General features: G+C 41.4%; 1 protein-coding gene across 5 annotated transcripts in view; it reads left to right on the top strand.

Annotated features, from left to right (window-relative positions):
- Nucleotides 1-23854, top strand: part of KIF21A (kinesin family member 21A) — a 145720-nt gene that overhangs the window by 50616 nt on the left and 71250 nt on the right. For all 5 annotated transcript variants that reach the window (XM_019487435.2, XM_059725884.1, XM_019487432.2 and 2 more), the window contains exons 2-6: nt 8978-9200; nt 11192-11374; nt 16935-17084; nt 18271-18405; nt 22230-22397. In XM_019487435.2, the coding sequence (XP_019342980.1) occupies nt 8978-9200; nt 11192-11374; nt 16935-17084; nt 18271-18405; nt 22230-22397 (859 nt within the window). The remainder of the gene's footprint in view (nt 1-8977; nt 9201-11191; nt 11375-16934; nt 17085-18270; nt 18406-22229; nt 22398-23854) is intronic.

Genomic DNA, 23854 nt, shown 5'->3' on the forward strand with positions numbered 1-23854 from the left:
TTGGCCAGGATACTGGTGCTGACATTCATAGGGCTTTATGCAAATTACCATTGGTCTTCGATAATCTTAAATGGTCAGATACTCAGTTTTATACGTCATCCAAAAGATAGGACTGCCAGCAACACAGTTTTCTCCTAACAAGATAGGTTATTGTTTCAATACTGACTTACAGGGAAGAATGCCGCCTGCTGAAGTATTAACCATGGGCTCTGTCTTGTCTTACAGCACTGTTGACCTGACTTGAGCCCCTGTTACTTTATGAGAGGTAACAGGAACAGGGTAAGGTGGTTTTCTTGCATATGCATATGTCACTTAGCCTTTATTAGTCATTTTTTCCAATATCTAGTTTGAATGCTAACCACAAGACATTAGCTGTGCAGCTCCCAGCATCACAAATGGATTTGGGCAGTTCAAGGTGAATTAATGGAATTTGATAGCACCACTTTGAGTTTATTTTTAAAAATAATATATATACCTCAGAACAAAACCCCCTCCATCTTCTTCATGCCCCTTTAACTGGCTGCCGCAGAAGCCTTTTGTAACTATTATCAGGGAACATATTACAAAGCTGCAGATATATTTGGCAATTATGCCACCAAATGAAAACACACCTTTAATGATATAATTTTTAAGTGGTCCTTTCCTTTTTGTGTCCTTGTGACAAAATATTTAGCAGAATTTGCAGATTCTTTGGAGCCTGGCAAGGCTGCGCTGTGAGAGCTTCTTCTGTGGCCTTGAACTTAAGACCTCTGGGCCATCAACCCTGCAGTTATGTTATATGTTCTGAGTTGCCTACACAACAAAGTGAATGTGTGTTGGGATGGGGATTTGCATGTGCTAGCACCCAGAGTATGAACTCGTCAGGGGCTCTGAGCTTGTAGTGTGGCAGATGGTGCTAACATGAATTAATACTTGTGAGGCAGCATCTTTATTCTAACATAACTTGGACTAGCCCTCTTGAGTTGGTGCTGATCTGTTAGAACATAATACATTTGCATTTTCATTCACAATTGTTTATAGAGAATTCAGGTAGACTGATTTGGTTGAATCCTAAGTTGCCAAAAAAGGGGTCAGCAATTTATGGCTCATGGGCTGAATCCAGCCCTCAAAGAGATGGATCCAGACTTTAGTAGCTTAAAGAATCGGCATTTCATTTGGGCAATAGCAGTAGTGTCACCAAGGTCCTACCATCTGCTTTGTTCTATCTCTATTCCCCCCGCAGCAACTGATTGCTGCAGGTCTGTGGAGATGTGTGGTTCGTATCAGGGGCTAGGTTGCAAATAGCTGTCCATGGTAGCAAATGGTTGGCAACCCATGGCCAAACATGTGTTGCTAACCCCTGGCCAAACATGCTCAGGTGCTATGGTGACAAACACTTAAAAAACCCAGTAAACAAAAAAGCAAGTTTCGAATCCACAATAATAGGAATGCCATAGAATTTCTGCAAATAAAACCAAAAGTAGTATCTCTAACAGCACCAGTTTGATTTTTCTCTGTTTTATGTAAAGGAATATATGCATATTGAGGAAAATATGAAGACTGCAAATATTGTGGAATGGAAAGCCTATGAGTGTGGCAAAATGGTATTGAGAGGCAGGTAGTAAGAAAGCATCCTTGCTTTCTGCTATGTAATAGGAAATTCGAGTAAAATTATCCTGAATTTAATATTTCTTATGCTTAAACACAAAATGTTTGCTAATACTAAATATTAAAACAATGAGAATAGGGTGGAATTCAATGCAGACAAGTGCAGGGTACTGCATCCAGGGAGAAGGAACTAGCAACACAGCTATAGGCTGGGGAACACCCTTCTTGTCAACACAGAAGCAGAAAGGGGTCTTAGAGTCATTGTTGACTCCAGGATAAACAGGAGTTGCCAAGGCGAGGAAGTGGTCAGTAAGGCTAACTGCACCTTGTGATGCATCTACAGATGCATCGCAAGCAGGTCCAGGGGGGTGATCCTTCCCCTCTATGCATTGTTGGTCAGGCCGCAGTTGGAGTACTGCATTCAGTTCTGGGCACCGCACTTCAGGAGAGATGTGTCTGGCATTGAGAGGGTCCAGAGGAGGGCCATTTGCATGGTCAAGAGGCAGCGGGACAGACCCTACGAAGAGAGGCTAAAGGGCCTGAATCTATTCAGCCTCCACAAGAGAAGGCTGAGAGGGGATCTGGTGGCCATTTACAAATTCACTGGGGGGGCCAGTGGAAATTGGGTGAGACTCTGTTCCCCCGGGCACCACCGGGGGTTGCTAGGAATAACGACCACAAATTGTTAGAGAGCAGATTCAGGCTGGACATCAGGAGACATTTTTTTACGGTTAGGGCTGCCAGGCTCTGGAATGGACTCCCAAGGGACATGGTGCTTTCTTCTACCTTGGGGGTCTTCCAAGAGGAGGATGGATAGATATTTGGCTGGGGTGTTATGACCCCAGCACTCGTTCCTGCCTGGGCCAGGGGGTCAGACCTGATGATATGTTTAGGTCCCTTCTGACCCTAAGCACTGATACTATGAACTAGTGTTTTGCAACAATTGAATATCAAAGAATTCCTGCTTTACAGAACACTGTGTCTATGTAATGCCAGTTGCTTACTCGATGTGTATTTGACTTCAAAGCTCAAAGCCTATTTGACTTCAAAAGAGTTTATTCAGTCCTGGGCAGAGGTGAAGATATGTCTTCCATCACAGCTCTGTTGTGAAGAATTAATTTTTGTAAACCAGCTGTACACAGTGTGCCTGCCTTCAACACCGGCTTCTCTTCTTTCTTGACCTCCAAGTGTTAACTAATCTGAATGTGGTTATTCATATTACACTTTCCTGATGTTCCTTGACACCTGCACCACAGTACCAGTGTTGTAAGGAAGTTGCAACAGTTATTGCAATTTGCTAAAATGAAGTAACATTTCACACTCAGGCTAAATGTCCCTTAGTGTTGAGTGGCATCTTGATCACAGTCTATCAGTACACCTTTGAGAACCAAAAATTTGATGAGCAAGGCTCTTTCATTTATAGAATTATTGGAGGCTTGCCTTGAGTTTGTTCCTTTCCCACTGCTACAGGAGGGAAAACAAATCTGGGGGTCAGGTAACCCTTTGCATTTTGGTTTCCCCCAACTTTTTCCTTTGGAAGCCCTCCCTCTCCTTCCCCCTCCTTACTATAAGACCCTGCTCTCCCTGAGCACATAGAAATGAGGATCAAATTTGAAAACAATAGCCTTGAAATTGAACATGACTCTATTAATTTGCATATAGTACCAATAGACTTCAGTTCATCCAGAATTGATACGTTACCTTTTTTTTGACATTGCTGCAAGTTTTAGCACAGCTATCCTGTAAAAACACTTTTGAACATCACTTTGGCACCTACTTATATGTAGTACAAATTATGTATGATATTAGTCTAAAGCCAAAGGTTCATGATTTACCATACAGTTCATTGGGCTGGGCCCCAACCGAGTTGACAGAATTTGAAGCCATGGTGACCCAACAGCTAAGCACTGCTCAGTATATGTGCATATTTCAGATACCTTTCCCCTCCCCCCCCACCTAAGGATCCATGTGCTAATTAGCCCCCCACTCATGACTGGCTGTTCTTGTCAAGTCTTGGGATGCTCCAAAAATTTATATACAGATGAGGCTCTGGGCAGTTTAGTCTGGCTTCATCTCATGGAGGATGGGGCCATACTAATCATACATGGCAGGCTGAGAGAGGCCAACAGAAGGATTCTGGGTGAACTGTAGCAATGCCATGGCTCACTATGACTTAATGACTTGAAAAAGAGTCAGTGGTGACAGGAACTGTACTTAATGGGCACTACTGTCTGTCTTATTCAGATGAGTTACACTAACTTATTCTTGTGGTAGGCTCCCATTAGCATGTTTGCCCAATGTGGGCCATGTGTTTTATAGGTATGCTCAGTGTTGGCTGCATTTAATCAACTCCAGCTTCATAGTTGGTTTCCATTGCTGAGCACATGCTGCTTTTGGCAGTAGTTTAATGATAGGCAGTGTATTTAGTGAAATTTTGTTGTATGCGATTATAAGACAGGGTGCTTTTTTCCCCTGTGCTAATTGGGGGAGGGTCCTTGTCTTGTATTTGAGTAAATATGGTAAATTAGCTTGGGTGGCCATTTTTAATGCAATCTAACCTCCCTGAACATCTTTATGTACCCTAACTATTACTGTCACCTCATATTCTCTAGATTATCATATAGTAACCTAATACAATCACTTAAGTTAGTGACAAGCTACTAGTTAGTCTTTTGACACCTGCTGGTTTTGACTGTAGCATCTTACTAATGAAATGACAGTGGTCATCAGTGTGTTAAGGTAGTTTTAGAGAGAGGTTATAGCTGTGATAGTCCAGGAATTAATCAAGAGGCAAGGATTTTTTGGGGTTCTGAAGAATGGCTTGCATTTGAAGTTTTAAAGTTGAGTTCCCTTTTAGTAAAATACATTTGTGTAAATCACTGCAGTCTAATAACCCAGCTGTGTATTGCAGTAGTCCTGTTGTGTATTACTCCTCTTGTTACCTCTTTTGGTTACTCTTTTGCTTTTGCACTCCTTTGGAGAAAGGTGAGGTTAATACTCATATACTGCTCATCAAAGCAGGTAGGAAAGTAAAAGGGTTAATGCTGACATTTTAAGATACCATCTGAAATGAATTGAATGAAATGAATGGGATCATCTGCAACCCAGAGCTATCGTTTCAAGCTCTTCAGCTCTGGCAGACATTTTTGCATCAATTATACTTGCTTCCCAGCAGTTAAAGCTAGAGACCTATTTTTAAACTGACAGAAACTGAGGGGCAGGAGAGCGGTTGTGTTGTTTGTCTGCTTCCTTTGGCCACCTCTTTGTGCTGTCCTCTGGTCCCATCTCTTTGGAGACTCTTGAGTAATAATGGATGACTATGGCAGTGGTTCTCAACCTTTCTAGATTTGAGGCACCCCTGGATAGACTCAAATCACGCCTTGAGAAATGCCAGCTCTTAGTTTTCATTCTTTTTTTTTGTTTACAGAAAAATATTAGAGCAGTTTTCCTGCTGCAGAGAACCTAGAAAGACCACAACTGTGGATTTTTATTTCAAATTTCTGGGTTTATCTTGTGAATCCTGTTTGTAAACTTAACAGTGCTTAACATTGCATGTCAACCTGGGCTCCCCTTGATAGGACCTCAAGGCATCCCAGGGTGCCATGGCACCCTGGTTGAGAATCACTGGGCTAGGATGTTGAATCTTTCATAGCCCTTCAACTGCTTATTATAGTTTTTTTATTTTTAAGACAACTGATTTACAGTACATAGATGTCAGCAGAATAGGTAACAACATCTGTAAAGTGTCCAGCTAAGAATCATTTCCCTGTCTGTCATATATGGCTGTGATGTTAGGTTCTCTCTAGTGCTTCAGTTGTGCAAAGTCCTATAGGGGAGGCAAGTCCTGAATTACTATTTGCACAGCCTAATAAAAGAAATGTCTTTTTTATTTGCTTGAAAGACTTTATTAGTTTAGGATCAAGAGATTTAATTACAGATCTTTTATATTCTGTCTTCAGTTTTGCTACATATGGACAGGCCTGATACAAATTTGTTAAATCCTTCTGGAGCTGTTGTCTGTAATTCCTAAAGTCCTATCATGCATTCTGATTTAATATAAAATCTTATTCTTTGGAATTCCTGTATATTGCTCATGTGCAAGATAAAACGGTAACATTGTTTACAGAGGTTTTTGTAAATGTAGACTGATATTTACAAGCTAAACATAGGCAGATTTTCAAGTTGTAAAATACTTTTCTCTTGCTGACCGAGAGATTGCTTGTACAGTATATAACATTTTATGTAATTGTTCCTTTGATGATATTTTTCAAAGGTTATTAAGTTTCCACTATGTTCCAGAGAATATGCTGACAAGAGCGGCACTTCCTGCTGTATTATTTATGAGTTTCCTGTAAAAGGTTTAACTTGTAATTTTTTTTTCCTTGCAAGTAAATTGGAAGCTCTTGTTAAGCAAACAAGTCATGACAAAAATGATCAAAAGTACTCTGTCTTGTACATTATTGCATAAAATTAAAGAAGTCCCCTCAGGGTCTGCACCCCCCCCCCCCTTCCCCGGCACCTCAGAGACTTCCACCCAGACCGAGCCCATGGTTCTGGGCTCCAGGCAGATGGAGCCCCTGGCTCTCAGCTGCGGGGGCTGCCTGTCCTTTTTTCAGGCTCTGGGGCCTGGGAGCATGGTTACCTCCCCTTGTGGGGTCTGTTCCCTTTTGGAGTCTCTGGAGCGCCAGCTGGAGGAGCGCCAGGACACAGTCCAGAGACTGCGTGCCATCAGGGACTGCGAGCGGGAGATAGATGCCTACTGCCAGGTCCTTCTCCCCCGGGAGCCGGAGGGTAGACCACGGTCTCCCTCCAGGACAAGGAAGGACTCCGGGGACTCCGGGTCCCCCAAGGCTCTGTCCTTGGAGCCATATTGTTCAACATCTTCATTAATGATGTGGACATTGGAGTCAGAAGTGGACTGGCCAAGTTTGCCAATGTCACCAAACTCTGGGGCAAAGCATCCACACCTGAAAACAGGAGGGCAAGCCAGGCTGACCTGGAAAGGCTCAGCAAATGGGCGGACGAGAACCTGATGGTATTTAACACTGAAAAATGCAAGGTTCTCCACCTTGGGAGGAAAAACCTGCAGCAACCTTATAGGCTCGGCAATACTACACTGGCTAGCACTATGGAAGAAAGAGATTTGGGGGTCATGATTGACCACAAGATGAACATGAGCCTTCAATGCGATGCTGCGGCTAGTAAAGCAAGCAAAACACTGGCTTGCATCCATAGATGCTTCTCAAGCAAATCCCAGAATGTCATTCTGCCCTTGTACTCGGCCTTGGTGAGGCCGCAGCTGGAGTACTGCATCCAGTTTTGGGCCCCACAATTCAAAAAGGATGTGGAGAAGCTTGAGAGTCCAGCAAAGAGCCACGTGCATGATCAGAGGTCAGAAAAACAGACCTTACGATGACAGACTGAGAGCTATGGGGCTCTTCAGTCTGGAAAAGTGCAGGGTCAGGGGTGATCTGATGGCCACCTATAAGTTTATCAGGGGTGACCACCAGTATCTGGGGGAATGTTTGTTCACCAGAGAGCCCCAAGGGATGACGAGGTTGAATGGTTATAAACTACTGCAAGACTGTTTCAGGCTGGACATAAGGAAGAATTTCTTTACTGTCTGAGCCCCCAAGGTCTGGAATAGCCTGCCATTGGAGGTGGTTCAAGCACCTACATTGAACACCTTCAAGATAAATTTGGATGCTTATTTTGCTGGGATCCTATGACCCCTGCTGATTTCCTGCCTTCGGGAGGGGGGCTGGACTTGATGATCTTCCTAGGTCCCTTCCAGCCCTAATGTCTATGAAATCTAGGAAATGAAATGGCCATAATAAACTGTGCAAGGTACATACAACCCAGATTCAAAGTACCCGGTGGGTAAGAGATCAGAAGTTTGGATTGGCCTGCCACGGTTCAATGCTAGTTAAAGTGCTGTAGTTTGAAGCACAGGGTGGCAAAATTTTGGCACAACTTGGTATCTCATGGATAAAGAGGGCCAGAATGTGCTCAGATATTTAATTTTGTGTAAATCTAGACTAACTATACAGAAGTATACGCTGCTACTTAACGTTTATAACTGGATGTTGACTCTATTGAACATTATGACAGAACACTAGATCAATGTCAAACATGGCCTGCAGAGCCCTTGTATCTGTCCCATAGGCTACCAGCTAGCCACCAGAAGTTGGGGGGCATAACGGGTTGGATGTCCCCCATACCACACAATTCATGGCTCTAAGGCCCTGAGAGACTTGGCAATTTGGTGGCAGGAGGGTGGTTTGGTGGCAGGAGGGTAGGCTAGGATTGATGCAGCTTCTGTTGCCCTTCCCGCCACTTTACCCATCATCATCGCTGCAGCCCCAGTTTCTCAACTGCCAGCCTAGCTGTTGCTGCCACCAAGTGCCCTGTGCCAGGCCTGGAGCTGGAGTTGTTGACACCGTGTGATCCATTTCCAGAGCCGGAGCTGCTACTCTGACACGAAATGCATGTCTGCAGTAGCAGCTCCAGCTCCTGTATGGGGTGTGCTGTGAGAGCTGAGACTGCCATTATTGCTGCCTTTGCAAAGTGGGAGCATGAGCTTCCACTGTAGCCAGAGCCATCCTGTGTCCTGGGCTGGATTCAGCCCTCAAAGAGCCCCATGGTCAGATATAGCCCAGGTCAGGAAGTGAGTTTAACACCCCTACTCTAGACAAGGTGGTGTTGTGCTACTGCTGCCTTATCTCTTGCCCAAACCACTAAACTGTTGGTTATTCTAAGATGCTTGGATCTTTTATGTTTCATTCTGTAAGAAGGAAAACCAGGCTCTCTGTGTCTTTATGAAAACACGAACGAATTATGGACCCTCTTAATTTTTAATGACATGGATTGGTTTTCCAGCCAGCCCCATTTGTCATTTTCAAAGTGAATATTAAGTTTTTTGGGTTTTTTTAAATAAAGTCCTTTCTATGCTTGCTGCTATAATGAGTGCATTTTTACTATTTAAAACAAACTCTTTCTGTTAGGTTTCTTCCTGTTTTTAAAGTCTGAAGCAAACAAACAAGTTAGTTCAAAGTACTGTAATTTAGGAGGCTTACATGTTTGTTTTACTCTTATGGAACCATAAAAAATACTGTACTTTTAAAAACTCTGGACTTGAGTTTAGTAATGGGTGAACCTAAAAATTGTCACAGTCAAAGTAATGTTTCTGACAGCCAACCAAACTTATCTCAAAAATCTCATCTGGAAACTGGAATCAGTATGACCATGACAATATCTATGCTTCGCATCAAAGGGCTGAAGCTAAATAAAAATTTTACTGAATCTCTGATATTGTTAGTAAAAGAAGAAACTTTGCTCCTGTAACGGTGTTTCTAACAAAAATACTTTTTTTTTTTTTTTTAAATAATAGAATTAGACCACAACTAGCCAAAGAAAAGATTGAAGGATGCCATATTTGCACATCTATCACACCCGGCGAGCCTCAAGTGTTCCTGGGAAAAGACAAGGCCTTCACTTTTGACTATGTGTTTGACATCGAGTCACGGCAAGAGGAGATCTACGTACAGTGTATTGAACAACTGATCGATGGTTGCTTTGAAGGATATAATGCCACTGTTTTTGCTTATGGCCAAGTAAGCATTGTAATTCAATGTGAAATATTTGCAAGCAATGGCTAATAACTGCATTTTTATTAAAGATTCAGAATTTATTAATTTATTTGTTTTTAAAAATACTCTTTAGGAAGTTTGTATAGTACTTTGCCTCCGGATACCACTCAAAGTAGTATAAACAAATATATAATGTTTTGTTTAGATTTATAAAATGCAAGAATCCAGTGCTGCTTATGTAACTTTAAAATACATTGAAATACAGAAGTACAATTTAATATAATTAATCACCAGTTAATCAGATGACAGAAGAACTGAAATCCTCTGTTGGAGAAATTCAGCTTCCTTGTAATATGCTTGGCATTTTCAGATGCCTAGGGAAGATGATGGGCTTTGACATATGTCCTGAATATTATTAGATTAAGAATTGATGAATGGGTTCCAAAATCAGGGAGATATGGCAGAAAGAAGTATGTTAGCAGCCCTCTTTCTTTGTTGATTTGGAAGGGGAGGAAAGGTGGTTAACTTGGGAGAACTGGATTCAAACTTGCTATGTTGCCTTAGGTAAATGACCTGGTACTTTTGTAGATCTGTCCCTTACGCACTGAAAGATCAATTTAGATGGAAAGGAGTAGTAACTGTCAACAAGGCTTCTGTGCAGTATTTGCATTATTGGGTGTGCAAACACCTACAGGTGATTCTTAAAATAAACCGGGAGATTTCAAATAGGAGCCTGTAATATCAAAAACATCCTGACTTGTGGTCTTTGAGATTTTGCAACAAAAGACTTGCTCTATTATTTTTCTGCACCCTCTTTCCCCACTGCATAACTACTTAGGTAGATGTGAGTCCAGAGTTGCTAAGTTATGGCTAGCTAAGTTTACTTGAAGTCTTTGTACGTGTCACAAAATTGGCCTTTAAAGCGGCTTAAATGCCCTTTTGCACTGTTTTAATAATGTTTCTGTTTGCATGCTTGGCGGCGTATTCTGCTTTAAATGACTTTGGTACGTAGTAAGATAAATCACCTCTGAGGTTTTTTAGTTTGCTACCTAATGAAGTGCAACAGAGCACGGGGTGCTGGAAGCTGACGTGCTTGGGGCTCGGCGGGCCCCATGCTGCTTAGGGGCTGTGTGACCTGGCAACAGCCCATGCAGGCAGGTTCCACTGAAGAAGAAAAAAAAAGCAGTGAACCTGATCTTTTTCTCCCCAGAGCCTGCCTGCCTGAGTTATGCGGGGGCCCAGTGCTTCTGTCTGCAGCTGTGGGGTGGGCAGTGCTTCCCTCCCTGTGGCGCCCCCTGGGACTACCTGGGCAGCTCAGGGTCTGCTTGGCCTGCCTGCAGCTTGTCATGTCCGTTCCTTCCTTTCCTCCCCACCCCCCGGCCAAAGAGGCAGGTAAGGATCGGGCCCTCACCCTTGTATACACGCCACGGGGGTTTAGTTCTGTTTTATTCTGCCTAAATTTAAGCAGTGTTTCTAAAAATCCCGTTTCAGTTTAGGGAGACCTAAACCAAATTAAACCCCCATGGTGTGTACAAGTGGCTTTAGGCACCAAAAAGTTATGCCAATTAACTGCATAAGTGCTAATGTGCTCAGCTTATTTCATGACTAAGTCCATTTAGGATTTACGAACTAGGTACTTCTGTTTGTAAATCCTGAGAGACCTAATACCCATGCTAATGCCTTTATTTCCTCTGGAGACTCTGGTCCTTGTCAACAGCGTAAACAAATTTTATAGGGAGAGCAATGTAGAAATATAAACTGCTTCTATTGTGTTGTAACTGTTTGCTGGATATATGATAGAATTTACATAGCTACTTTATCTCCATTCATTTTAGAAATGTTTTTGTTTGTGGATGATATGGCAGTGTAAAGCCAAAAGTTGTGACTTGGTAGTAGTACCTATCTTTCCTATAATACTAGTATTCAACTGGAACAGTCCTGCATCTCTTGACACAACCTAAGTGCAGGCGTATCTTGGTGCCCTTAATACAACTTGTTACTACTTTTTAATTCAGACAGGTGCTGGCAAAACATATACCATGGGAACGGGATTTGATGTCAACATAACAGAAGAGGAACAGGGCATTATATCTCGTGCTGTTATGCATCTTTTTAGATGTATTGAAGAAAAAAAGCAAGCTGCTATTAAACAAGGACTTCCTCCTCCTGAATTTAAAGTGAATGCTCAGTTCTTAGAGGTAAACTTTGTCTATATAACTATTTTTGGGAAGCTAGTAAAACATTTTGTTGCCCCAGTTACTGTTTATGCAGCTTTTCATTCATCTGATGAGGACAGCTTATACTTCTCAATTAATTAGTCTGTAAGGTGCCACTCTACCCTGCCTTCTACCTATTTTAAATTAACTATGCTGTACTACTTCTCTGTAGGATTAATTAAGCGAATTTTTAGTGCTTGCCTTTTAAAAGAGACTTTTGTTATCTCACTCCAATTCATTTTTTTCCAGTTGGTGGTACATTTTTAAAACATGTCTCTTTACAGTACATTTTAAAACATATACATTATTAATTTACATATTTTATAGTTGTTATATTCCAGTCCATCCTATGTATATGAACATAAGAACAAACATATAATCACCTTCTAGGTTTTTACTTTGGAATAAACCATAATCTATGAAATTCAATTATATTTCCTTCCACTTTTGAACAGTAATACCAAAATTGCCTATTTATCTGAATCTACCATGAAAACCTGTGATATTCTGATCATGTTAATAGGCAGCGTATTGCTCCAATGTGTTAGAGATTATAAAAGAATTATTTGTACATGTGACTAAAGATTAACAAACCTGACTTTGCTGTTAAACTAACATGCTTTTGTCACCATTGACCTCGGCAGGGGTTTTAAAAGCTCTGGCTAATGTTTGCCTAGAAACATCATTAGGCATGGGAAATGAATAGTGCAAAGTCTAAACTAATAATTCACCACTTGATTTGGATGTGGATTTCCAACTGCTCTGAGAGTTGCAATTGTTCTACTTTAGGAGTTGCAATAGGAACAGTAACACAGTTGTTTGTAAAGAATATCTGCTGAACTTCTAAAATTGTATTACCCATAGTATTCCAAATGTGGTTGCAACTGTTTTTAATCCCAAAATAATGATGTTGGGTTAAGAATTAAAAGTAAAAAACTATAGACTTAATTCATTTTTTAAGGTACTGTATCCTATATTAAGACCATGATGATGCTGAAAAATATATATTAATTCAGAAGTATACTTGCTTAAAACAAGGGTTGGCAACCCCTGGCATGCGTGCCAGCTCATGGCATGTGAGGCCATTTTGTTTGGCATGCTACGTCCAGCCCAGGCTCTGGGCAGCTGTCACTGGCAACGGAGTCCAGGCTGCTCACAGCAGGCAGTGGGGAAGCTGCATGCCCTGCTGCGAGCAGCTTGGGCTCTGTGGCAGGTAGCAGTTGCCCAGAGCCTGGGCCAGATGTGGCAGGCAGCCATGACCCTGCACTGGGGTCCAGAGTCTTGGCCTAGCTTGTTGCCATGCCATGCCTTGGGGACCACTGTGGGACAGGGGCTGGGGCTGTGCTTCACTGCTAGTGACTGCATGCCCGCAAAGCCTAACATCCCTGGGTGAGGAGCATAGGGAAAGGGAGGCATGTCCCTGTCCCACTGGGTCTGGCTGTGAAGAGCAGGGTGAGCTGCGTGAGCGCAGCAGCCCTGCACAGGATGGCTCTGGTTGGGCAGCTCTAGGGCCTGCCACCCCAATCTGCATCTCCTCTCCCTGGAGAGCTCATCTACACGGTGGCTGAGGCAGCTGTGTGCTGGGCCTGAGCCGTGGCCATAGGGATGGGGCAGAGCAGCCCTTCTCCCGGCTGCGGGGCCAGGAGAAGGTGGTGGTGGGTGGGGACAGTGCCAAAGAGGTGGCTGCTCTGGGTGGTTCCAGAAGGTGCTTTTCCTGCGCCTGACTGCCAGCAGGCTGGGCCAAGCCCTGCTGCCAGCCCCAGCCCTCACCCCTGCTCTTGCTGCCCTGAGCCGGGAGCAGGGAGCTGGACCACTGCCTTGGGGTAGCACAGGCCTTGGCCGCAGCTCTTGTTCCTGTCATGCCCCGGGGGGGTCCCAGCTGGGTCTGTGCTGCCCCTGCACATGGGGACAGTGTCCAGCCTGCTGCGGGGAAGGGACTGCTCCCCTCAATGCCCCACTCCCTGGTCCTTTCCCTGCTGTTTCCAGAGGCGTGCCTGCAGCCGCTGGCAACAATGAGTGCGGCTGAGGCTCTGGAGCTTGGTGCAGCTGCTTGCAGGCTTATGGCTGCCTGCTGTGAGCAGCTCAGGCTCCGTGGCGTTGGGCCCCTCACAGCTTCCCCACTGTTCGCACCTGGCACACCAACATTTTCAAACTTCAGGTTCCTGGTTTTTTTGACATTTGGCTCAAAATGTTGCTGACCTCTGGACTACATCTTAATAGATTTATTAGTATAACTTTTAAGGAATACTGCTTGCAATTTTTTTGTGGGGGGGGGAGAAAAGGAAAAGTCATTCCTAGGTTTTCACTTCTGTTTGTTTTGCTGCCCTGTTTCTTCTGTGCTCTGCTGGCACAAGATTTCTTCTCTGCTAACTTTTATAAATGACAGGCCACAATGGTGGTCATAATTTCTTGATGTTGTTTGGTTTTACCAATATAAGAACATATGTGTAGATGGTGCTTTACCAAACCAACAATGTAAGCCTTGTCCTTCCCCCACAAGAATTGTGAAAGGGCTTAAAAAAAACAACCCCAAACCTCCACCAAAACAAAACAAAACAAAACACAACAAAATACCTGGACTGTTCCTATTGGATCTTGATAGTGGATTTGTAGAGGGACATAGCTGGGTGTTGCTTTCTCTTTACCCTCTTAGTATCCCCTTCCAGTTTTTTTCATTGAATTGATTTTTGGTGAGCAGTGTGTGTATGGCATGCTTGCCTATGCCTGGTAACCCAGGGGACCCTTGCATTTTCACAGAATAAAGATTAACCAATAATACTTCTAGATTTCCCTTTTAAAAGTATGACATTTCTTACATTTACTAAAGAAGATTCTAAAAATCACTAAGATAATATCTGAAGACAGGGAATTTAAATCAAACTCCTTGTAGCTTTCCTACATCAAAAATAAAATAAAATACCATGTCCTAAAAAATATAAAAGAAAATCATTTTTATCCCTACTTTAACAAACTGTATCTGCATGCTTAGCAAGATGATGCTCTTGATGAAAACTCTGAATAGATACCTGTGGTTAGCAAATATGATTCCCTCTTTCAACATGGAAAGAACCAGATGCATCATGTTCTATCATGTTTTGTTCTTGAGAATCATTTCAAAATGCAAGAGAAATTCTCCCATTTTATATGCCTTGTATTTTGGTGTTCTACGCTCCTTTTACAATAGTTACCTGCTGTCTTGATTTCTCCCTTGCAGCCAAGTAGCTTGATAAGTTAGTGCTATTTTCACTCTGGGCTCAATGCCACTAGTGTATACTGATGTACTCAGTTGAATTTAATGGGGCTATGCCAATTTGTCAGCAGGGACAATAGTCCTGTAATTTCAAAATGGAGGCTAGGAAGGAGGGAGAAGGAGAAAAAGTACTTCATTCTGCTGCCATTTGGCCTTCAGAAAATATCTGACTAGCCCTTCATGTGAGAGAGCCACCTTTCCTCCCTTTATGTCATAAACAACCACTAGTTTAACTTACCCATCTTCTCCAAATTCCAGGAAGTTACAGTTTACCTCCTCCCACATAGTTTGAGTAGTGTTACAACTAAGGATATGTCTGTAGGACAGTCACTGCAACTTGTTTAGTTAGCTTTAAACTAGCAAGGTTCAGTACAGTCAGCAGTGTAGCCATTGCAGCGTAGAGTTGAGTGTGGGGTCATAGTTACGCAAATTCATATATACATTTTGCCACATGTACTGAGCTTCCTGCTGCTGTGGCAATGCTACTGGCAGTATGCACATTTAAAGCTGAGTTGTTTCTTATGACACCTGGAGTGATTCCAATCTAGACATAACCTTAGACAAAGACTTGGTACACCAAAACAGACATTGTTGTCATTGAAACCTGGAGTTGATCAGTGTAGAAACTGTTATACCATGTCCACAAGTTATCTGGAGCCAGCACAGACTTGAGAAGTAACTACAAATGCCATTGCCTTCAGGAGACCCAGAAGGGTAGCTTCTGGCTTCTTCCTTGAAGGATAAGAAAGAGGGCCAGATAGAGTGTAGGAGCTGACATACTGCTGGACAACTCTGCCCCTACTTCCTCTGATGCCTGTGAATGTTCAATATTGGTATCTTCTTACATTCATAGCTTGAAGATCACTTCCTGTTCACCCCACAAACAGGTTTGCTTTCTAAAACCCAGTGTGAACCTGGCCATTGGCACATCCAACCTATAACTAAAAATAAAACGTTACTTCTGCCTTATTTCCCTTGCAAAAGCCACCAAAGAGTGTTCTCTGTCCATACTGCTCTTTGTGGTAAGTGCATGCAAAGCAAGCTAGGCACTGCAGCTGGGTGCTGAAAACCTTTACAAAATTAAAGTCCTTTTTTTATTAGGTACGTAAGTATGGATTTGCCAATGTTTGAAGATTTTGGCCAAACCAGGTTTTAGTTCTCTCAAGGTGCCAGACTAGACTTTCTTTAGCCTTTCTTAATCATGTGATTTTTCTGAGACTGTAATTCATTGTCATAAATGTATTTACATTTTTGTTAATGGTTACGAGTTTGCCTGACCAGTTTAAGCAAGTCAGTCAACCTTTCCATTTCAAAATTAAGTTAACAGTAGACAGTGACTCTATGTAAGCATTTTGCAGGTAAATCTACATGTGGAGATGAGTGCACTCTCCAAGAATTACATAGTGTTAGGCAGCCTGAAAAACGTGAATTCCTGGTATTCATAGTAAAGTAGTGCCCAATGCCTCAGTTAATATTTAGGCCTGATGGTGGTCAAAGACTAAGTAAAAGCATTGATTTAGATGGACTGTACAGAAAGTGCATGTTTGGGGAATGTGGGAGAGGGAGGTAGGAGGGAATAGGAATTTAACATCTAGCTAGACTAGAGTATTGCTTAAAAGTATCATGTTGGTAGCACAGTATTTTATATGTAGTTGGTTGGTATTGTGATGTATACTATTTGTGTGGTGGTTATTTTACTTATTTTACATTAATTTAATGTCAGGGCTAGGTGGGTGAACCTGAAACAGGTCAGTCAAAAGGAAAATCCAAAGAAATGTCATTGAGAAAAGGGATAACACTATATGGAATTGTGTGTCAAGTAGCTGAATTGTAGGGGCTGAAGAAGTCAGTAGAAAAGAGTGGACTAAACAATGAATTGGTATAAAGGAAAACAATCATACAGAGCTGAAAATTGCATAAGCAGTCTGTCATTTATATTCAGTGATGTTTGTTACTGAGTTAATTGCTGTAGTTGTTCTTCTGGCTTTGAGTGTATCTTCTGGGCTAGTTGCACCCAGGTTCCCACTTTCAGCTTTCTACACAGCTCAAACTACTGTGGTCGGGTTTTTTGTTTTTTTTCAAACTGTAATAAAGTCTTGCAGATAATTAACTTGGAATCATTCTGTGTTAACTTGCTGGATTCATAATGCTGACTTTTACACAGAAGCTCTTATAGTTAAAACCGGATTATAATAGATTCTAAAATATCACTTGTATGTAAAATGTAGATGGTTTTAGTTTTGAGAGGACTGTATCACCTGAAGTAATATTTGCTGCCTTTTTCTTTGCTAGCTTTACAATGAAGAAATACTTGATCTGTTTGATACAACACGTGATATTGATGCAAAAAATAAAAAATCAAATATCAAAATACATGAAGATTCAACTGGAGGAATTTATACAGTAGGAGTTACAACACGAACTGTGAATGGAGAATCCGAGGTGATTGAAATTTAATGTACAGCCTAAATAAGCCCAGTATAAAAATATGGGTTATCTCTACATTGATGGGAAAAGTTATTACATTTTTCCTTAGGTTTTTAATCCTCTGATTTTCCTTTTTGTAGTCCTTATTCAGGAGTTCTAAAACCATGGCTATGGGGGGGGAGGGAGTATAACACTTGCTAACTTCTGAAGTGCGTAGGCTGCTAACAGAGATGGAAAGCCGTGCCACCCCCCACCCCAAAACGTGCTTTACTAGAAGAGGGAACATGTTAGTTCGACTTGGCTCTGCAACGTCTGTGAAGATTGCACGCTTCAGTGGGGGTGTTTTTATCTAATAGCTGATTCAATCAGCTTTTGGATAAAAGTGCTAAAAAAGCCCCACTGAAGCGCCTGATCTATATAGATGTTGGCCGAGCCAGGTCAAACTAATGTGATGCCTCTTCTGGGCACGCACAGGGCTTGTGCCTGGTTTAAGTGCCATTTGTTTGTTTTATGTCTGTAAGCATCCATAATGATTAAAAATTTACCTCCTCCTTTCCATTTGTGATGTAACCATTTGCAGGCTAGCAGTTAAATGGCATGGTTAAATGGTATGCTTAAAACTAGAGCAGAAAACCTATTGTTCCAGGCACTGCATCTTTATGTTTTAATCCAGGAAGACTAGTTCTGTATTTGTTACAGCTTTGTAACACCAGTGTAGTGATGAATGAAGAAAATGTGTCAGTTTATGCATAGCATAGTTCTCTTAGGCTATGCATGCTATCTGCACCATGTTAGAAAAACATTTTTAAAAATGCCTTCTGCAAATGCAGAGTATGCTAAATGCAGTGGCATTAAAATGCTATTGTTAGTTTTGTCTTCATGCTAATGTAGGAAATTGAGCTGTAGGTGGGGCTTTCACATAGTTCTCAAGTTGATGGAGGGCTGTCTTATTAGTAAGGGATGTATTAAAAAGTTTACAATAGCATACTAAGACATGGTGAAATATTGTAACTCTTTAGTTTGCCTTCACAGTAGGAGTTACAACATGAACTGTAAATGAAGTTTCTATTTCAAGGCAATAGAAATAATTGTTGAACAAGGCAAATTTATGTGTACCTTTTAAAATATAAATAGTTTAGATTCATCACTTTTGTGTTTAAAAACATACCAGCAATATAGTCCTTTTTGTCTCTCTTTCTAGATGATGCAGTGTTTGAAGTTGGGTGCTTTATCTCGAACAACTGCCAGTACTCAGATGAATGTTCAGAGTTCACGGTCACATGCGATCTTCACTATCCATTTGTGTCAAACCAGAGTTTGTCCTGCATTTAACACCGTATGGGTTTTGAATTTATAATACTTTAGTAACAATTGTTTCAAAGTGAATATTGATTTAAAAGTTGTTTGAATTATATTGTGTAAAAATATCATATCACGTACAAAACCATTTGCTGGGTATTTTAAAAAAGAAAATGATCTAAACTTTGCATATTCAATCAACCCAGAACCCTGAAGCAATGTAAATGTTATGCTAACTGGCCACTAATGGTGAACAAAAACCTACTCTACCCAGTATACTTTCAATACTTTGCTGTAATAAGTAACACTTTGTTAGAAAATTAGAACAACATATTTTGCATTTAATTGGCAATTAGTTTTAACCGTATTTTTATTTTACGGACACAGGTGCATAGGTAGGGTTGAGTGTTCTTGATTACAGATTAAAAAGAGGGCAGAAGCGAAAAAGAGCAGAAGGCAGCAAATAGCTTATCTTAAGAATTACTACTGTAGAGTTTGAAGCTAGCCTCTTTCCTATAGCTAGCTCCTCTCCCTCAGCAGAGTTTTTGCAGGCTTTTTAAGGACTTGGGCACTCATGGGGCAGTCATTTGATACTTTGCATACTATTAACCTGTTCTTTAAGGAGGCTGTGCCCCAAAACAAGGCTAGCTGGCTTGATTCCTCTGACTCTTAGAGGGCCAGACAGCTTTGTTATGTATCCTCTTGTTCCTGGCGGACTTTAGCAAGATATTTAGAGGATCTGGAGTATGACATGACTGGGTCGTGAAACCCAAACTGCAGGTGACTAGACTACTCTCTGATGCCCTACATAATGGGGCCCAGAATTTGATGAGGCCTCTGGACATTCCTGAAATACAAATCCTCAGTTAGTGGCTGGGAAAGCCACTGCTCAAGTTTCTGGCTTTGCTGTTTTCTATGGACAGCAGCTTAGAGATGTAGAGACATCCGTTACCAGGGTAACAGATTCTCTCCTTGGGTGGCAGCATCTGCTGTGTGCTGCCTGCCTGCTTCTCTCTCTATGAAGTTGGGAGGCTACAGGCATAGCCTTTGCTGCACAAGAAGGGCAGGCAGCCAGGGTTGTGGTGCTTTGGGATTCTCCTGAATTTGTGCCCCCCAGTTCTCTACAGACTTTCTAAAACTGAAGATACAAAAGCTGTTTTAGGAAGGAGATGTGTTCTGAAACAGATAAAAAAAAGAAATCATACAATGCTTTACTAGTGAAAGAATTTGGGGTCTATAAACAGATGCACACATATTTGGAAAATAGATGAAAAATAGTGGCTAACTGATTAATAGGTTTCAAAGATTACCACCCCAAGTTATCTATATAAAATGAGCCCTGAACAGTTGAATGAAAGTTTCTAGTACTCTAACCAGTCTTCAGAGTGGACATGTACAAAGTGCCTATCTTCTAACCAGTGTGTATAGTAATGTAAACTGTCATAGAGATACTAATTGTCCTGCTTGTTGACAGTCTTACCAGAGAGGCCAAGGAGTGAATAATTAAACACAGATAAGGAGCTACTTCCCAACCCTGACTTTAGACTAACATGGCTAACCACCTCTCTACCAAGAGGTATTTCTTTAACAGGGCTGAAGCATGTGAGTCAAGGTACTGTGAGGGAACACACTTTTACTGTAGCCTGTGCTATAAGTCATACGAATTTTGGGATGTGTAGACTCTTATTTCTGTGCCCGGTATAAAGTATGCCAGTTTAAAAAAAAATGGTTTGGCCATAACTTGATGGTCAGAGCTGTCCCTAGGGGTGTGTGGGGCCTGGGCCATATCAGCCTGTGCAGGGAGGTGGTGGTGGCGGTGAGTGGCCGGACTGTGGAGCTGGCGGTGCACGGCGGCCGTGGCAGGGCCTGTACGGCACTGTCTGCAGAGCCTCCCAAAGCATGGGGCCCGGGGCAGCCACCCCACTCGCCCACCCCTAGGGATGGCCCTGTTGATGGTAACGAAAAGGGAATCATTCTACTGTCATACGTTGGGATATGTGGATTTAGAGAGCTGCGGGCCCGCTCAAGATCTCCTGTAGTATAAGTCACTAAAAGCAAGGTACTTCGCTGCCTTAATGCACTTGATATGCTAGCGCTTCAGCTTTGATGCCACTGAAATTCTTTGACAGGCTCTGTGGATTGTGGGAGAGCATCACATGTGATATACTTTGATTTGTCAAAGCTTCTGACACTGTCTCTCGTGACATTCTCTTTACAAGCTAAGGAAATGCAGAGTACACAGAAGTACTGTAAGATGGATATAGGCAGACAAGGTTCTTTGGGTGAATGATTCACCCAAAGAACCTTGTCTGCCTATGTCCTTAGACCAACGCGGCTACAACCTACACTCCTGTAAGATGAACATGTAACTAGTTGGATCATCTTAAAGAGTAGTCATCAGTGGCTCAATGTCTAGTTGGGAGGAAATATCAAGGGTTTCACAGGGGTCTGTCCTGGGTCTGATCTTGTTTAATGTCTTTGTTTAATGATTTAAATGATGGGATTGAGCACATATTTTGGAGGTTGGTGGATGACACCAAGTAAATTGGAGTTGCAGATATTTTGGAGAGTGGGGCTAGAATCCAGAATGACTTCAATAGACTGGAGAAATAGTCTGCAATAAAACATGAGATTCAGCAAGGACAAGTGTGAAGTCCTGCACTTGAGACAGATTCATTGCTTGCATAAATACAGACTGGGAAATGACTGGCTAGGCTGCAGTACTGCAAAGAAAGACCTGGGAGTTAGAGTAGACCACAAGCTGAATATGAGCCACTAGTGTGCTCTTGGGAGGGGTGAAGGCAACAGTATACTGGATACAGGGTTGTATTAACAGGATTGTCATTGCAAATAAAGGGAAGTGATTCTTCTGCTTTATTCAGCGCTGGTGAGGCCTCACCTGCGGTACTGTGTCCAGTTTTGGGCCCCTCACTTCAAGAAGGATGTGAATAGTTTGGAAACAGTTCAGTGCAGAGCAAAAAAATGATGCAATACAAATGATTAGAGACTGGGAAGCAAGACTTGGAAGGAATGGCTGAAAGAGCTAGGGTTATTTTGTCTGAGAAGAGAAGGGCGGGGAACAGACCTGGTAACAGTCTTCAAATACCTGAAGAGTGATTATTGAGGGAATGGAGATGGGTTTTTCACTGTGGCTGTAGGGGAAAGGACCAGGAGCAATGATCTCAAGCTGCAGCAGGGAAATTTAGGCTGAAGATAGGAGGAACTTTATAACTATGAAGGTATTCAAGTATTGGAACAGTTTGCTAAGAGAAAGCATGGAATAATACAGTAATAGTGACAGTAGGAAAGAGAGGGGGCGGGAAAGAAAACAAACACTTTCCACAGTTAACATGTAGGATGATACATCTGTCATATGTGATGTTGAGAAATGGAAAAAGGAGCATAAAATAGGTGTGGCTTTAGCCAGCTTTCAAAGTGGTGATTTGGGAGGCCTCTGAAGTAGGTTTGGTTATTACTTCAGTATAATGTTGCCCTTGGGAAGTGGTACAACTCATTAAAGGATAAGAATTTTAATTAGATGATCCTGGAACAGATGTTGGTTTATGGTCAAACTTTGTTGTCCAGCTGTCTTGCCTTTTTTACATTTATTTTGTCTAAATATTTTCTCTATAAAGAAGGAACTGGAGCTATTAATATAGAGTATTACATGCTTGGAATTTTATTTTGAAAATAATTGATATTGATATTTGCCTCAAATGGTCTCTTTACTCATGTGTACTCCTGAAATAGAAGAGAACTGAAGAGATCCTGATCTTGTTAGAAAAACCAACTTAAGAATATATGAAATAATTGTTGAGCCTTGTTAATATGTGCAGTAAGTGTATTCTCTTTTCAATACAGGAAAGCGAGACAGATAACAGGATAATATCTGAATCTTCTCAAATGAATGAGTTTGAAACCCTTACTGCCAAGTTCCATTTTGTTGATCTGGCGGGATCGGAAAGGTTAAAGCGTACCGGAGCTACTGGAGAGAGGGCAAAAGAAGGCATTTCCATCAACTGTGGGCTAGTAAGATTAAAGACTTATTTTACTAAACTGCCAGTAATCTCTTTTCTTGGTCTTTGGCTCTCGTGTTGAGAAATTCCTGAAGCAGACATACTTAATGACACACAGAACCAGTGATTTTAGTATGAGAGCTAACAAATGACAATTTATATCAATTCTAACTAGGTTCTCATGGATCCTATAGCAATTCCTAAGCTACAATACTCTATACGTGGCAAATTATAGTACCTGCAAATCTTTCTGAAAGTGATTATATTATAACTAGCATATGGCAGAAACTATTTTATACAGGAAATTGCTTCTACTGGAGTTTTTTTAGCTGTAGTAATAGCTTACTGTATTTATATTAATATATTAAATTTAAAATCTGCTTTAATGAAATGTATATAAAATTTGAAAACACCAAGTAGTTCTGGTTGATTCAGAATGATCCTATGAAAATCCAAGTGTTGTTTTTTTTTTAAAGGGACACAGCTAACTTGAAATCAAGTGAACTTTAATAAGATAAAAGTAGTTACAGGCTCTACTTTTGTTCTGCCAATTTTGGTGATTTTACAATAGTGTGTTACTATTTTTTTTTCTTTCTCCTGAACCCACACAGATGGGAAACTGACAGACTATACAAAGGAAATGTGGATATATAAAACACTGAACAAAAACGTGGAACATCTTTAATCTCTTTGCCATAGCAACGACAAATAGAATTTAAAACAATTGTAGCTAAAACAGTACAGCTATGTGATTTTCAAAAGTTGTGGTGTTACTTTTAAAATACTTTCCTTACAGTACTTGAAAATTGCTGGCATCACTTTACAACTATATTTTCAAGAAAAAGTACAGAGTACAACTATATTCTCTTTACAGTTTTTGTTATTTTTATGGGTCTGCATGTTTTCTTTATTTAACCATGGCCCTGCCCTGCACAAAAAGGGTTTTAGGGTTACCAGTGTGTCTTTAAGTGGTTATGTGTGAAGGCCAACATCCTTCTTTTTGCTTTGAGCCTATTGGCTTTATTGGGGTTCTGCATGAGGGGACTGCCTCTGATTCTGTTTGCAGGACTGCTGCCCAAATTAATTCATTTTGGAGGGGAAAACATATCTTTCAAATAGCCAAACTGCACACTCATCTCAGAATGAGAGCATACCTTGTCCCTTTGTTTCGTTCGGCTCATATTGCCAGTGATAAATATTCTGCAACTAGAGCTTAGTTAGTAATTCTGTTCACATTGTGAGATGCAGGAAAGAGCCAGCTCAGTTTCTTCTAGCTGTACTGATGGTGTAGGTCTAGCCCACATTTTTAGAAGGTTAAGCTTACATGTTTGCTTTAATTTGTACTATGGCTTAGGTTTGAGGAAAATGTGCTGCTTTTTATATAGTCACCAATTCAGTGAATTGCTTCATAGCTTTCATAGTAATGCACAGGTTACCAATGGCTTAAACTCTTTCAAATATCTATGAACC

Source organism: Alligator mississippiensis, chromosome 4, assembly GCF_030867095.1.
Source record: "Alligator mississippiensis isolate rAllMis1 chromosome 4, rAllMis1, whole genome shotgun sequence".
NCBI classification, from domain to species: domain Eukaryota; kingdom Metazoa; phylum Chordata; order Crocodylia; family Alligatoridae; genus Alligator; species Alligator mississippiensis.